Here is a 13,504-nt window from a genome sequence, read left to right as displayed (position 1 = left end):
TCTATATTTGTACAGACTAGAGACGCTTACTTTGTGGAATAGCACGGCAATAACTGGGAAAGGGTGCTGCAGGATACATTTTTTTTCTCAGCCGTAGTCCAGAATTTTGTAGGAATGGATAATAACGTAGAATCTCTGCTTCCGATTTTGTGCGGTTCCCGTTGTTTCGAATTAAGACTTCAGAGATCTCAAATGAAAACGCGCCATTCGAAAGGGCAATATATAACTCTGCCGTTTTTAATTGTCACTTCATTGTCATTGAAGCGTATATTTGTCTGTCCGTGCTAGGACCAAATGCATGAGAGGGTTAACGACGCGTATATATGATACAGTGACGTCCCTTAAGGAAAAAGCTACCGTAGCTGCGAAAAATGTACGCAAAACTATAGCAATTATCGTAATATTTACTATAGTTACGTATACTTTTTTTGCAACTACACAAGAGAATTTTCTCTTAGAATTTATCCTCTGAAAATCATGGTAGTTGTGGGACAATATAAACACGTACTACACGAAGATTTTTATATGCGAGCTTCCGATTAATATCTACCATAATAAAAATATTAATATCTATATATTACATTAAAATATAAAATATGTTTGATTAATTTTACTAAAATATATATATCTAGAAAATTTCAATAATTAAAAAAAAATTACCAGTCTACTTGGTTTTTATTACGTTGTTTGTAAAATGTCTTTTGTATATATTTCAAAAATTCCTTGGTTGTCAAGTTGTCAAAAATTTGTAGTGAATTTAACGGTAAAATATAACGAAAAATTCTCTCCGCGTACAATAGTCTTTCTGTAATATTTTTTTCGTAAGGACGATTACAATTGAGTAAAAACGTTATTTATACAATATAAGTATGTCGCTTTTCACAATTCTGCTCATTACGAAAAGGCTCACTTTTGTCATCAACGTTATTTTCCAAATATGTCATAAAGTGCAATACTTTTAATTTTTCCACACATGAGCATTTCCCTTAAGTTTGCGTCGATATTCCAATATGTAACATCAGCGCATGGGATTCACGCAACAGCTTCTTTGCGCAAGTGCTGCCTTACACATCTTCTATATGAATGTCAATCGAAACGATACAAAAGTTTACACGATAAAAATGTCTATAGCTTTTTAGGCGCCTTTACGACACTTTGATTCAAACTTTTGTGTTGTTTGTAAAATAATTTTGGAAAAAAGCCAGTTGCACGTTAAAAGAACGTGTAATATACATTTAGATTAAAGTTGCAAGATGCGATATGTATAATATGTCGTTACGCGCGTATATCATCTCGCTTCTGTGGTTGTCTGTGAACAATGATGCCCACTCTTAATCGCTTTAAGAAATAATTACTGGACGGATTAACGGGCGCAGCTTCGACGTCTCGCTTATATAGCGCATGAAATGTCGCGATAAATCCGGATAAATCATTACGCAGTTAAAAGAAAGGGATAACGGAAGTATTAAGACGAGACGAGTCGAATGTCCAAGTGTCGTGTCGTTTTAAGCGAAATATATGCGTATAGAAATTAACATAATTATATGATTCATAAAAATCAAGAAGAATATATTATAATTAAAAATATTTAAAAATATTCACGGACTCTCTCTTTTTGAAACTGACTTTCGCTTTGAGATTTATTGCCGATCGGTATATCACGTATGACATTTATTTATAGGATGGTTCTGTTCTTATTAATTTTACGATTAACGAGAATCTTGATTCAAACGCTTCATCGTACGTTGAAACGCGAAGTTTAAATCGGTAATCGATTATAAAAACTCATTCTGCTGCGAGCAAATAGATATTTAACGACAAGTAAGAAATCGTAAACTATCAGAGCGTTAATAGAATATATATATATACTGTATAAGCATATATATATATATATATACTGTATAAACCTTTTGAAATCATTATTGCTATAAATATGCATATTAAAAATAAAAAAATATCAAGCTAGGGCGTAGTGGACGATAGTAGTTAATTGTTGACGACGACGATGACGACAACGATGACGACGTAACGACGATGAAGGAGAGATAATAATATACCAGACATACGATTAATATTTTATTGAACTTTATATTTTATTAATTATTATATATACATACATACACACACACACACACACACACACACACACACACACACACACACACACACACACACACACACACATATATATAAAACTATATTGATATGATATTATGTATATAAACGCTTCTGTATATTTACACTTGTTGTTTTAATTTCCTGTTTGAATGATTTCTCGACCTTATTTATAATTAAAATTTAACATCCACTATGTTATTTCAGAATTTTTAAAGAGATCGCTGATAAAAAATAATATTTAAATTTAAATTTTATTACGTGCAATTATTAAACTATTTTATTTGTCGTCAATTATTTTGACAAATAATTAATCATAATATTATTATATTAATTATATTATTTTAATTAATTAATATAATTTTTCTAATGTGTGTGTGTGTGTGTGTGTGTGTGTACGTATGTGTGTGTGTGTGTGTGTGTGTGTGTATCTCTAGAAAATAATATACATAATTTAACATACCTTTTAATATTACGTACTAAAGTGGAAAGAGAGAGTAATATATAATAATAACGATATATAAATGTTAAAATGTACATATAATAAAAAATAAGAAAAGCATATTGGACTTTACATATCCAGGGATTTTTTCTTCATTCTCCTTAGATGCCGGCGCTGAATTGACATCGCCATAACCACCAACGACGGAGCTCGCTCCAAAATGGCGGTACCAAGCGGCACCAATCAGAAAACGAGTATCGACGTGTCATTTCTCTCGAGGTTAGCGCATTACGCACGACAGGCAGTTTCCCCTCTTGGTCGCGATTCGCGCCGCGTGTTCGATGAGTATGAGTATGTACATACTCCTTTCTCGTCTTTAGGTTTGATGTGTCATGTATCGCGCTGTCAAAATCACCAAATTTCGTGTCGTGCGCTCGAGTACCCGTGGCAGTCGTGGCACTCGTTACGATAAACGCGTTGTATGTTAACGTCGATCGGATCCCGTAGAGATGGTGAATGTAGATACCGTACGAAAGAATTATCCACTGCACTGGCTCGTCTGGCATAACAGCTACGTAGACCTCGACAAGGAACTGTCCACGAATCAGGTTTGCGCAGACCTGCTGTTTTAACGGCGCTCGTCTCATTTGACACTAATTAGATTCCGTACGCCGTATGGAAAAACCGTGCACGTGTGATTAACGCCGATCGCGCGTTTCACTCGCGGTTTACCGGGGCTTTCCTCCACCCTTCACCTTGCATGTCTAGGCGCGTTGCGACAACTCGGTTATCGCCGATAACCGAGTCTCCAACGTAATTGACAATTGTGCAGTAAGCGATAATTGCGTAATTGTTCAATGCGGATGAATAACGCGACATTGTATATATATATATATATATATATATATATATATATATACCTAATACCTGCACTCGCGTTTGCCGACGGCTTGAGTGACACGCCGTTTGGGGTTCGGTCGTGTTAAAATATTTTCTCTGCGCATTCTTTTTTTCATAAGTATCTTCCATCTGACACTTTGTTACCGTGATTGTTATATATCAAGCATTTTGCATATCAAGCAAGTCTGCCAGAGTATCGTAAGTTCGACGATAAATATGCTTAAAGCTAATAAATTATGTAACGTGAATAACACTTTTGAACAGATGCTTGACAGACTCGAGAAGTGTTCAAAGCGAAAAGGTTAAAAGTGATTTTATATTACAGCATCTATATTTATAATTCGTCTGAGATGAACACAGATGTACGGTGTGTTTTATTATAAAACAAACTTATATGCGCGCGCGCACACACACACATAAACATGCTGGAAAGAGAAAAGAAAATCAGAGAGCAATGTCGTATCTTATTTTGCATTGTGACAAAGTTAATGTTTTGCTCAAGGTTTTGCTGCCTCATAGAGGAAGCTTTGTGTTTTTTTTTTTTTTTTTTTTTTTTTATGAATAACGGTAGTTCTGTGTTAAAAGAAATAAATACAGGAGCGAGATAATAAAAATACACCGTTGGTTTTAGCGGAAACAAGAATTTCTTCTGTTAATTAAATATTTCTTGATATAAATTTGAATTAGTTGTATAAAATACATTGAAACTTTGCATTTGTAATAAACGGAGCGTAGATATCATTATCAATTATAATTTAACAATCTAACGTAGTAATTTAGGTGATTTCTTTAGACGCAATATTATTTCATCGGTGAAATTATAAGCTTGTAATTGCATATTCTTTTAAATTTATGATTACACATTCAAGCTTATAGTAGTAATGCAGGTTTAAAAAACGTGTGAAGCCTTTCATAAAAAAGAGAGAAACCTTAGGTGTGAACTTACGACTCAAGATATACTGTTGAAGTGGAGTCAAGCTATCCGACATATGTTATAATATAGATATGAGGGTACTTTAGATAACATATCATTTTAATTATATAACAAATGCGAAGTTAATATATGCTGAAAAAGAAACTAGGAGCAATAATAATTGCTTTAATAATTACCTCAATTAATATCGATTATAATAATTAAATATTTTCTAGCATGACATAGAAAAGCACGACAATCGAGGAAGGACGCCACTGATGTTAGCGGTAACTTTGGGTCATATAGATTCCGCTGTAGTACTGTTGCAGCATGAAGCCAATGTTAATACTGAGAACACTCAAGGATGGACCGGTATAATTGGTTTTTACATTTTGTTTGTTCATAACTTTTGTTCAGACACATTTGTATTTCCAACAATTCTATTTATATATGTGTAAAATTCACTTAAATAATAATAGAGCCAATCAAAATTCAGTCCTGACGGATTACGGCGTTTTTCTTGTAATTTGAATTCTATTTATTTTCATTATATTTATTAATATTTATATTAATTTATTTTGATATAGTGGTCCAAGAAGCAGTTGGTACGGGAAACCCTGAGTTGCTGCAATTGGTACTTGCTAGGAGAGACTACCAGAGGTACTGTAATCGAGTGGCTGGTATACCAGAGCTACTTCAAAAGCTCAAACAGGTAACAGTTTTATGTAATAACTAATGACATATTATTAATTCATATGTCGCGATACGTGTACGGTTCTCACAAAAGATACAATCTCTTTTATTGAAAGAGGAATTCTTTTCTGCGGGTTCTACGAACTAATATTAACCTGTGTGTTTCTTGTGTGAACTATTGTGCGAAAGCTAATGATATTGACTTTTTCTCATTCATTCTTGCTATATATGATGGTCTTAGTAATATAAATCCTTTTCAGGCGCCTGATTTTTATGTAGAAATGAAATGGGAGTTTACAAGTTGGGGTAAGAAACGGAGGATTTAATAACGTTCTGTTTTTAATTATAATCTTGTAGTTTAATCCATAATTTGGATCTAACTGCAATTTACACACTTATTTAATTCATTTTTAATAACATATGTGGTTAACTGCCGTTATTTCTGTTGACCAGTTCCTCTTGTGTCTCGGATGTGCCCAAGCGATACATATAAGGTTTATAAACAAGGTAGTAATGTGAGGATTGATACTACTTTATTAGGCTTTGATCATGCAAATTGGCAACGTGGCAATCGAAGCTATATCTTCAAAGGACAAAGTAAGCACGGATATCTTTAATAAACATCCTTTAATGTTGCTAACGTTTGTGCATGAGTATCGTATAACTTAATTTTTGTTTAATTGCATTTGATTATGTCTTGGAAATGTCAATTTGTTTATTATTAAATTCCATATGTTAATAAGCAAGCTGCGTCAATTCCGCCTATAGCAATCAGATGTGAACACAGTTATGTGTTCAGTTTGGATGGTCATCGCACAGGTGATACAATCCGAACATTTAATTTGTGCACTGCATTGCTAAAAACAAACATAAGCACAGAAAAATTTTCCTAACGCTGACCGTATATTTTTTATTATATTCTAATTTTTTTTTCCATTTTCATTATTTGTTTCTATTAGTTTATATAAATATAACTGAACAAATTGGCGATTAAATAATATATGACAAGATATTGTTTTTATATCACATGTGTATATATACGTTTATTTATATAATGTACAATGTGATATATAATGTGACAATAATACGATCTTTTTTATTGAGAAATTTACATATATTAAATATATTAAATTATTTATATTAAAACAGTTTTTTTTTTAAATAAAATATGATATTTTTGTAGATGATGGGGCAACGATGATGGAAGTAGATCATGAAACTAGAAAAGTTTATGTTGAACATATGAAACTTATAGGAGATGATAATATACAATTAATGGAACCACCTTCTGAAGAAGGTGTGATAGCTCGACTTACTAATCCTATAGTTACAACATATATAGATACAGATAAAATTAGTTTTGAACGGTAATTATCTGTCATTATAATATTTAATAACAATATATATACGTATTTATGTATATACATGCTTTGTTCCGCATTTATTTCAACAACATTGTTCACGTTGAATTAGCAATAAAGCAGGTCTATGGGGATGGCGTTCTGACAAAAGCGAAGTAATAAATGGTCACGAGTGTAAGGTTTTTAGTGCAAGCAATGTGGAATTAATAACTAAAACTCGACTAGAACACTTATCTGAGGCTGATAAAGCAAGAGCTCGAGCACCAAGGACTCCTTTACAGTCATTTCTTGGTATCGCAGAACAGCAGCAGGAGAGTTGCAGCACTGTCGCTGCCAGTGTAATCTTTTTTTTTCAATAATTTTTCAATAATAAAATAATTATCCATTTAAAACATAGTAATCGAGCTATATATTTTAGGAAGAATTTAATAGCGTAGACAATTCTTCTAACATAACGGCTGAGGAATATTTTGACCCAGCTGTCGATTTGAATGGGAGAGATATAGGTAGACCAAAAGAAGTTAATACAAAAATACAAAAATTTAAGGTATTATAGATTATATAGGCTTGAAAACTGTACATCATATATTATATTGTGTACTAATTAAGGCGATTTTTTCACATTTAGGCAACTTTATGGTTGAGTGAGGATTATCCACTAAGTCTTCAAGAACAAATCATGCCAATTGTAGACCTGATGGCTATATCTAGTTCACATTTCGCAAAATTAAAAGATTTTATTCAAATGCAACTTCCGGCTGGTTTTCCTGTTAAAATTGGTAAGATTGATTTAATGTGACGGATATGCTGTAGTATCGAATGTACATGTCATATACCAAACATACTAATACTCAATTTTTTTTTAGAAATTCCGTTGTTCCACATCCTTAATGCGAGAATAACATTTGGAAATATATTTGGTTTAGATCAAGAAGTACCGCATGTAGGTCATTTGCAAGAAACAAATCGTATAACTTGTTTAGTTGACGATATTTGTTTCGAAACACCTACCGGATATGCCAAATTAGGTAAAACTTTTGTCTTTACATATATTCTACAATTTAATATATACAATTTATTTAATTCATATTGGTTGAATATAGGTGCGGAAGTTAGGGCACAATTTAGTATTGAAGAAGAGGACGATTTGCTACAGTTCGCTATTCAGCAAAGTCTTTTAGAAGCTGGCAGTGAACGTGATGAGGTATTATTTTTTTCTTTATATTCTTTTGCTTTAGAATTATCGAAATCACATATACATGTATGGCATACACTCCCTCTGTTTTACACGAGAAAAATATTATTTCATTTATAGGTTGATATATGGGAAGCATTAAGAGCGCAAAAGCCATCTAGGCCAACTACACCTAATATGACCACCGAAGAGGAAAGGCAGCTTCAGAGGTATGCGATAAACAATTTACTAAAGAGCATGTTATCGATGTTCTGTTTTTAGTTAATTTTATTATTGATGAGATTTTATTATTAATTTTGCATGTGTTTTTGTGCTACAATTCATGTTCAGACAGGTGGGTAATTCTATTACAAATATCAATTTTGGGTAAATTGTTCACACAGCAGAGAAATTATTCGTATTTAGATTAATATAGACATTGAATATTTAAATTACCAAACATTTTAAAAAGTCCTTGCAAGGTTGTCAAAATAAACGTTAATATAAACTAGTTTGTTATAAATATTTGTCATGTCGCTTAAATTATTTTTGTTTTTAACATAGGGCGATTCAGGCTAGTTTAGTGCTATATCAAGAGACTACAGCTGGATCCACGGAAGGTACTGCGAATTCAGCGGGTATAAATGAAAGCGAAGATAGCGATTCCCTTGAAGATACTGCGGAACAATTAAGACTAGCGTTAAAGCTTTCCGAGCAGCAACAAATAGAAGAGGAGCAACAACGATTGCTGGAAGAAGAAACGTTTCGTCATGTATTGGAGCTATCTTTGACGGACAAGTAAACTTCCCAAATGTGCAATAGTGATAACAAATTTACTACTTCCAAAAGTGAAAACTCATCCGGTCTCAAGAGACTGTACAAAAAAATCATTTCCTACATTTCATAGATTGCAAAGTGCATTACGAAATAATGATGTTGCTTACAATGAACACTTGTTATTGAAGTATACAGTTAAGTCAAAAGATGGAAATAGCATAGTAGTAGTTAAGCAAATGAATAATTTAAATTATGTTATTTATTTCTTAGCTACATTTTATATGAGACGAAATTCTTCAATATTATAGACATCTCAGCAAGCATGTAACGAAGTCTTGAAAATTACAGCTCTTTGAAAAAGATGAAGTTACGAATGACAAACAATCAAATAGTGTTTGTGTAAATTCTATTAATTGAAAGTAAATAATGTAAGTTACGATTTAATATCTAGAATAAATGGCATGTAATTCTCAAGCCTTCAAAAATTATTCGTCTGGTCCTTTGTCCTCAGTTTTAATCTCTACTATAAATTTATAATGCATATTAATTGCAATTAGGATGACACAGAAAGATAACCATCTTTAATCAAATCAAACATTTTTACAAAGATCCTTTTTCATATCTACAATAACATAATTCTATATAATGTTTTAATGCAATGGCGTATAATGAACTATTAGGAATATACAGGAAGTATTTATAACTATTCAGCCCTCCTTCCAAAGTTTTTCATAAAAAAATAAACTGAGGATATAAGATTAGTGCAAAGATTTTAGAATTAACAGTATATTATTTATTAAAGTAAATTTTTATTTTTGTATGTTATTTTATCAATATTTTATATATATATATACATATACATAAAATTTTGATGTAAAATATGATTTATGTAAACTTAAGAGAAAAATTAATTACCATGCTCTCTATTATTTTTATTAAAATAAAATTGTTACAAATGCGTTACAATTCCTTTTGTATTAATAATAAGATTGGACAATTTGTTATCGGAATATCATTAAAACATGATTACATTTTTCTTCTGGGCATTAAAAATAAAAAACTGCATTCATATAAGACATATAAGTATAATTACTTCTGCATTCACTCACCAACGAAAATGTATAGAAAGATAGCAAACGAATTATTATTCCCTGATTATATAATAAAAATTACCACGAGTAGAATCAGCGGCGGAAGAACCGGCAGTCATTGGACTGCCACATTTCTGCTATTCAAATTCCGATTGTGCCCTGAAATATGAATAAAATTATAAGCATTATAATTTATCAAAGAAAAATCTATATCAATCGACATCTTTTACACAAACTTTGTAAAAATGGTGCCAAGTATAGTAGCACTCTGTAAGTAACGTTGTTCGTTTTTATGTGCTTGTCGATGCCATTTTTTGCGTATGGCATTCCACCGTTCACTATGATCCTTCATTAATTGTTCTTGCGTTTTGAGAGTCTGTCCCTCCTGTAATTACGTTATGTACAATTTATATCTGTTATAATATAATTGTTAATATAAAAAATATGTACAGTATACATTTTTCTTATTTTTAAAACTTTAATACAGTTAAAAAAAAGAAATAAAGAAAAAATTAAGCATGATACATTCACGTATGGATTTTACTCAGTCATAAAATTTTGAAAAAATACGCAATAAAAAAATCAGCGGTGATATTAAATTAAGAGACACAAGATAATTTAGAAGTTTAATCTTAAATGTCCGTTCAGCTTAATAGAACAATAACAAAATATTAACAATAACTAAAGACAATTGTTTAAATAGAAAATTAATTGATCAAGAAATTTGGGTACGAATAAATTAATAAAGTACCCATAAGAAAATATGTATATATTAAAAGTGTATATTTTTATTATAGATAGATATTTTTAATATAAAAAAAAATAAATAAATAAAATAAACATGCGTGCCCCACATTCATTCCATATATTGTTTTTCAGATAAATTATTCATCTCTGTTATGTTATACACAGTATATATCTTTATTCTTATGAGATATTTCGACAACAGATATTTGACAAAATATTTGGATTCTATTTTTATTATCACTTATTTTATAAGACATTACTTGTAACATTTTTTAACTCGATGTTACGTAACTTGGTCATTAATTTTCAAATTAATATCTTATTATATGAACTTAAAAATAATTTTAACACATTTTTTTTTTTTAAGTTAAGAGGATTACTTTCCTTTATAGAATTATAGAAATTGAAATTTTTACTATATTAATTTACAAAATGTCCAATTTTTAAGTATGAATATTTCTGACATGTGCTTTTTTGAATCTGCTTTTTGAATGTACGCAAGATATTATTTTTAAAGACATCTTTAACTATGTCAAGATCGATGTTAGTCTGTCACGTTAGTCTGTAGCTGATTATAGCGTCTCGGGTGCAAGTCATAGGAAACGTGTGCGAATCTGAGCACCGTGTATATTATTTATCAGTTTGTTAGAGTTGCGTGAACGCCACTTTAATTAAAGTTTTACAATCATTTACACACCAGTCAGAAATTATTAGTCAAGTTGATATCAATTTGACATTGATGCGTCTCAATAAATGGTCGATGTCGAATAGTGATTGATATTTTTGTCACCTTTGACCTCATCAGAACTATTTTTATGTTAATTGAGTAATTATGAATATTTAAGATTTCTATCTTTCAACTAATTCTCTCTGCATCGAATACATAATATATACGTATATATTGTGCTTTCCGACTTTGCATTGATTTGACGTAGAGTTAGAAAGACAATAGAAATCTTACAGAAATATTCGCAATTGCTTGATTAACATCACAGGTATAAGTTTTTTTATAATGAGGTCGAAGATGAGAAACAAAGATCAACCAATATTTGAAATAGACTATTTATCGACGCATCGATATCGAATTAACTAATTATTATTTCTGGCTGGAACGAAAAAATAACGGGAGACTCTAAAAATCAGTTTTCACTGATTCCATATTGAAAGGAAAAAGATAAACTCTGAACCAATACAGCCAGTTCAGCAATAGAAAACATTTTCCTATTACGTGTTATAAGTATTATTAATAATACTTTATTATGCTTACCGACGACATTGATATCAGTAAATTTTTTGGCTACAGCTAGCGTGCTTTTAACACTGTAAACTGACACGAGATGAGAGTAGAAGTCAAAATTCGGGCCTTGCTGACCATGAGACAAACGATTCTACATAGAGTCACGTGTTACCTTTTGTGAATTGTTTTAATATAAATTTAAATGACATACACCTATCGAAATTATTGACTTACGTAATCTAAGTTCAAATCGTCTTTCTCTCCGAGTATAGGAGATGGAATCCGATTTCTCGGTATGGCTTCTTCACGAGGCAAAGGAGGTGGCAAATAATGAACGTCATTTATTTCACCGTCAGCACCAACCAAGTTATCTGCCATGCTAACTTCGTTAATTACTTCTGGACTTGGACTACGTATCCTGTTCACAAATCAATGTATTTATTTTAGTTTTACATATAGTTGTGTGTAAGGGAAAACAAATAAAAAATATTTTTATGATTTAATTTAGTTGCTAAATATATCGTACAGTAGGCGTCATTAATGCCTTCCACCTGAAGCATAGTACATGTAACGTGCGCTATAGAAATCCCAAGAACACAACTAGGAAGGCATTAATGACGCCTTCTGTACATATATCTTTTCTTATTTTTTTCTCATTACGCACAATTTTTTAAATCATAAGAAACACAAAAAATACTGCAGTATAATTTAAGAAATATAACTGCAATATATACTGAAAAAATCTCAAGTATAATATAAAATATTTTTAAGCGCAATAAAATATTGTAAAATTAAATAATCATCCAAAACTTTAATGTAATAAGCAAATATGTTAATATGAGTGAGTTAAGCGATATCTATATAATCTTGCTTACTTAGGGACCAAATGTGGATTTCTTGGTTGATTAGCCATCCAGGCACGGCATATTGGATATAGCGGCGTGTCTTCTTGAAATTGAGCTAAATCAACACTACGGTCGAATAATTTCATCACATATGTGTGATGAAACGCCGCATCAGTTTTAATTGGTCGGCGACGTCTAACTTTCCGTGGTTGTTGTAGATTAACGGATTTTGTCCTAAATGTCACAATTATCGAAAGATTGGTTTCTCTCAAATAGGTAATTCTATGTAATAATAGACAAACGTCGAGACTTACATCTTTTTAATGGGATGTTTATAATCTGAAACAGGGCTGTCATCTGATTCCCCCGATGAACCAGTGTCGCTATGCTGTAACAACTCTCGAAGAGCACCCTTCAGACGATCCCTCGCTACAAGAACATCGCTATCCCCTAGTAAACATATATAATCAATACTATAATATTTAATATAGTTTGTAATAGCTGGTTGTTTTTCTTTGATCTATTTATTCATTACCAATTTCATCTTTTATTTCCACTTTTATCCGTCCTGGCATTATTGGCGGTGGTTGAATATTTCTTTTCTTTCCCATCTAATCATCACATAATGGTGTAATATTGACTTATTCTAATAGTTAACTAAGCAATAGCAAATTTATATATTTAGCAAACAAAAAAAGAGATTACCTTCAACAATGTTTGAGTCACATAGAACAATTATCAGAACAGTTAAAATATCAAATTTCGATCAAATCAATCTGATCAAATATCAAAATGTCATTTCGGCTTAAAATCGGTATTTCGGCTCATATTCGTCCAGCAAGAAGTATACTTCTCTTATGTACCTGAAATGAATTATTAAATAGTTATTGTAGTTTCTCTCTCTCTGCTGCTAGAACAATGTAAGATATCAGAGAGAAAGAGAGAGAGCAGTCTCGATTCTCACTTTTTCCTAAGATTACACTCGGCAAACGATTGACTGCACGATATAACAACCGCATATATACTTCCATATATACTTCTAAATTTACTAAATCCGTTTTTCTCAAAATAGACCAAAATAGCCTTGCTTTCGAGCGTAGCCTGCAACCTGACGACCGTGATCAAGTGATTACGCTTGCGCGGCGAACGGTTTGCAGCAGCTGTTGAATGAAATATGTGTTCTTAGCTTGGCCTTGGCTGCACTACGTT

At 31.6% G+C, this 13,504-nt stretch overlaps 2 protein-coding genes across 4 annotated transcripts; one reads left to right on the top strand and one right to left on the bottom strand.

Annotated features, from left to right (window-relative positions):
• Positions 1-2,904: 2,904 nt before the first annotated feature.
• Positions 2,905-8,849, top strand: LOC143900024 (ankyrin repeat domain-containing protein 13D). 2 transcript variants are annotated; one of them, XM_077410938.1, is made up of 13 exons: positions 2,907-3,165; positions 4,607-4,742; positions 4,958-5,082; positions 5,324-5,369; positions 5,517-5,660; positions 6,247-6,430; positions 6,537-6,762; positions 6,843-6,971; positions 7,053-7,203; positions 7,291-7,452; positions 7,528-7,628; positions 7,740-7,828; positions 8,163-8,849. In XM_077410938.1, the coding sequence occupies exons 1-13, from the start codon at positions 3,067-3,069 to the stop codon at positions 8,398-8,400; spliced, it is 1,830 nt and encodes a 609-aa protein (XP_077267064.1). In that variant the 5' UTR covers positions 2,907-3,066; the 3' UTR covers positions 8,401-8,849. The 2 variants fall into 2 exon arrangements, with proteins under 2 accessions (XP_077267063.1, XP_077267064.1); XM_077410937.1 differs by having other exon boundaries at positions 2,905-3,165; positions 7,291-7,628.
• Positions 8,850-9,286: 437 nt separating this feature from the next.
• Positions 9,287-13,418, bottom strand: Mip40 (Myb-interacting protein 40). 2 transcript variants are annotated; one of them, XM_077410961.1, is made up of 8 exons: positions 13,260-13,413; positions 13,001-13,158; positions 12,831-12,906; positions 12,610-12,745; positions 12,326-12,529; positions 11,685-11,868; positions 9,703-9,851; positions 9,287-9,625 (listed from the first exon to the last, which is right to left on the bottom strand). In XM_077410961.1, the coding sequence occupies exons 3-8, from the start codon at positions 12,904-12,906 to the stop codon at positions 9,604-9,606; spliced, it is 771 nt and encodes a 256-aa protein (XP_077267087.1). In that variant the 5' UTR covers positions 13,001-13,158; positions 13,260-13,413; the 3' UTR covers positions 9,287-9,603. The 2 variants fall into 2 exon arrangements, with proteins under 2 accessions (XP_077267087.1, XP_077267086.1); XM_077410960.1 differs by lacking the exons at positions 9,287-9,625; positions 9,703-9,851 and adding an exon at positions 10,265-11,601 and having other exon boundaries at positions 13,260-13,418.
• Positions 13,419-13,504: the final 86 nt, after the last annotated feature.

The sequence above is a fragment of the Temnothorax americanus genome, unplaced genomic scaffold (assembly GCF_048541705.1).
Source record: "Temnothorax americanus isolate GAGA-0224 unplaced genomic scaffold, ASM4854170v1 Scaffold3, whole genome shotgun sequence".
NCBI lineage: Eukaryota > Metazoa > Arthropoda > Insecta > Hymenoptera > Formicidae > Temnothorax > Temnothorax americanus.
The sequence above is the reverse complement of the archived record's forward strand: the minus strand, read 5'-3'. Positions and strand labels throughout refer to the sequence as shown.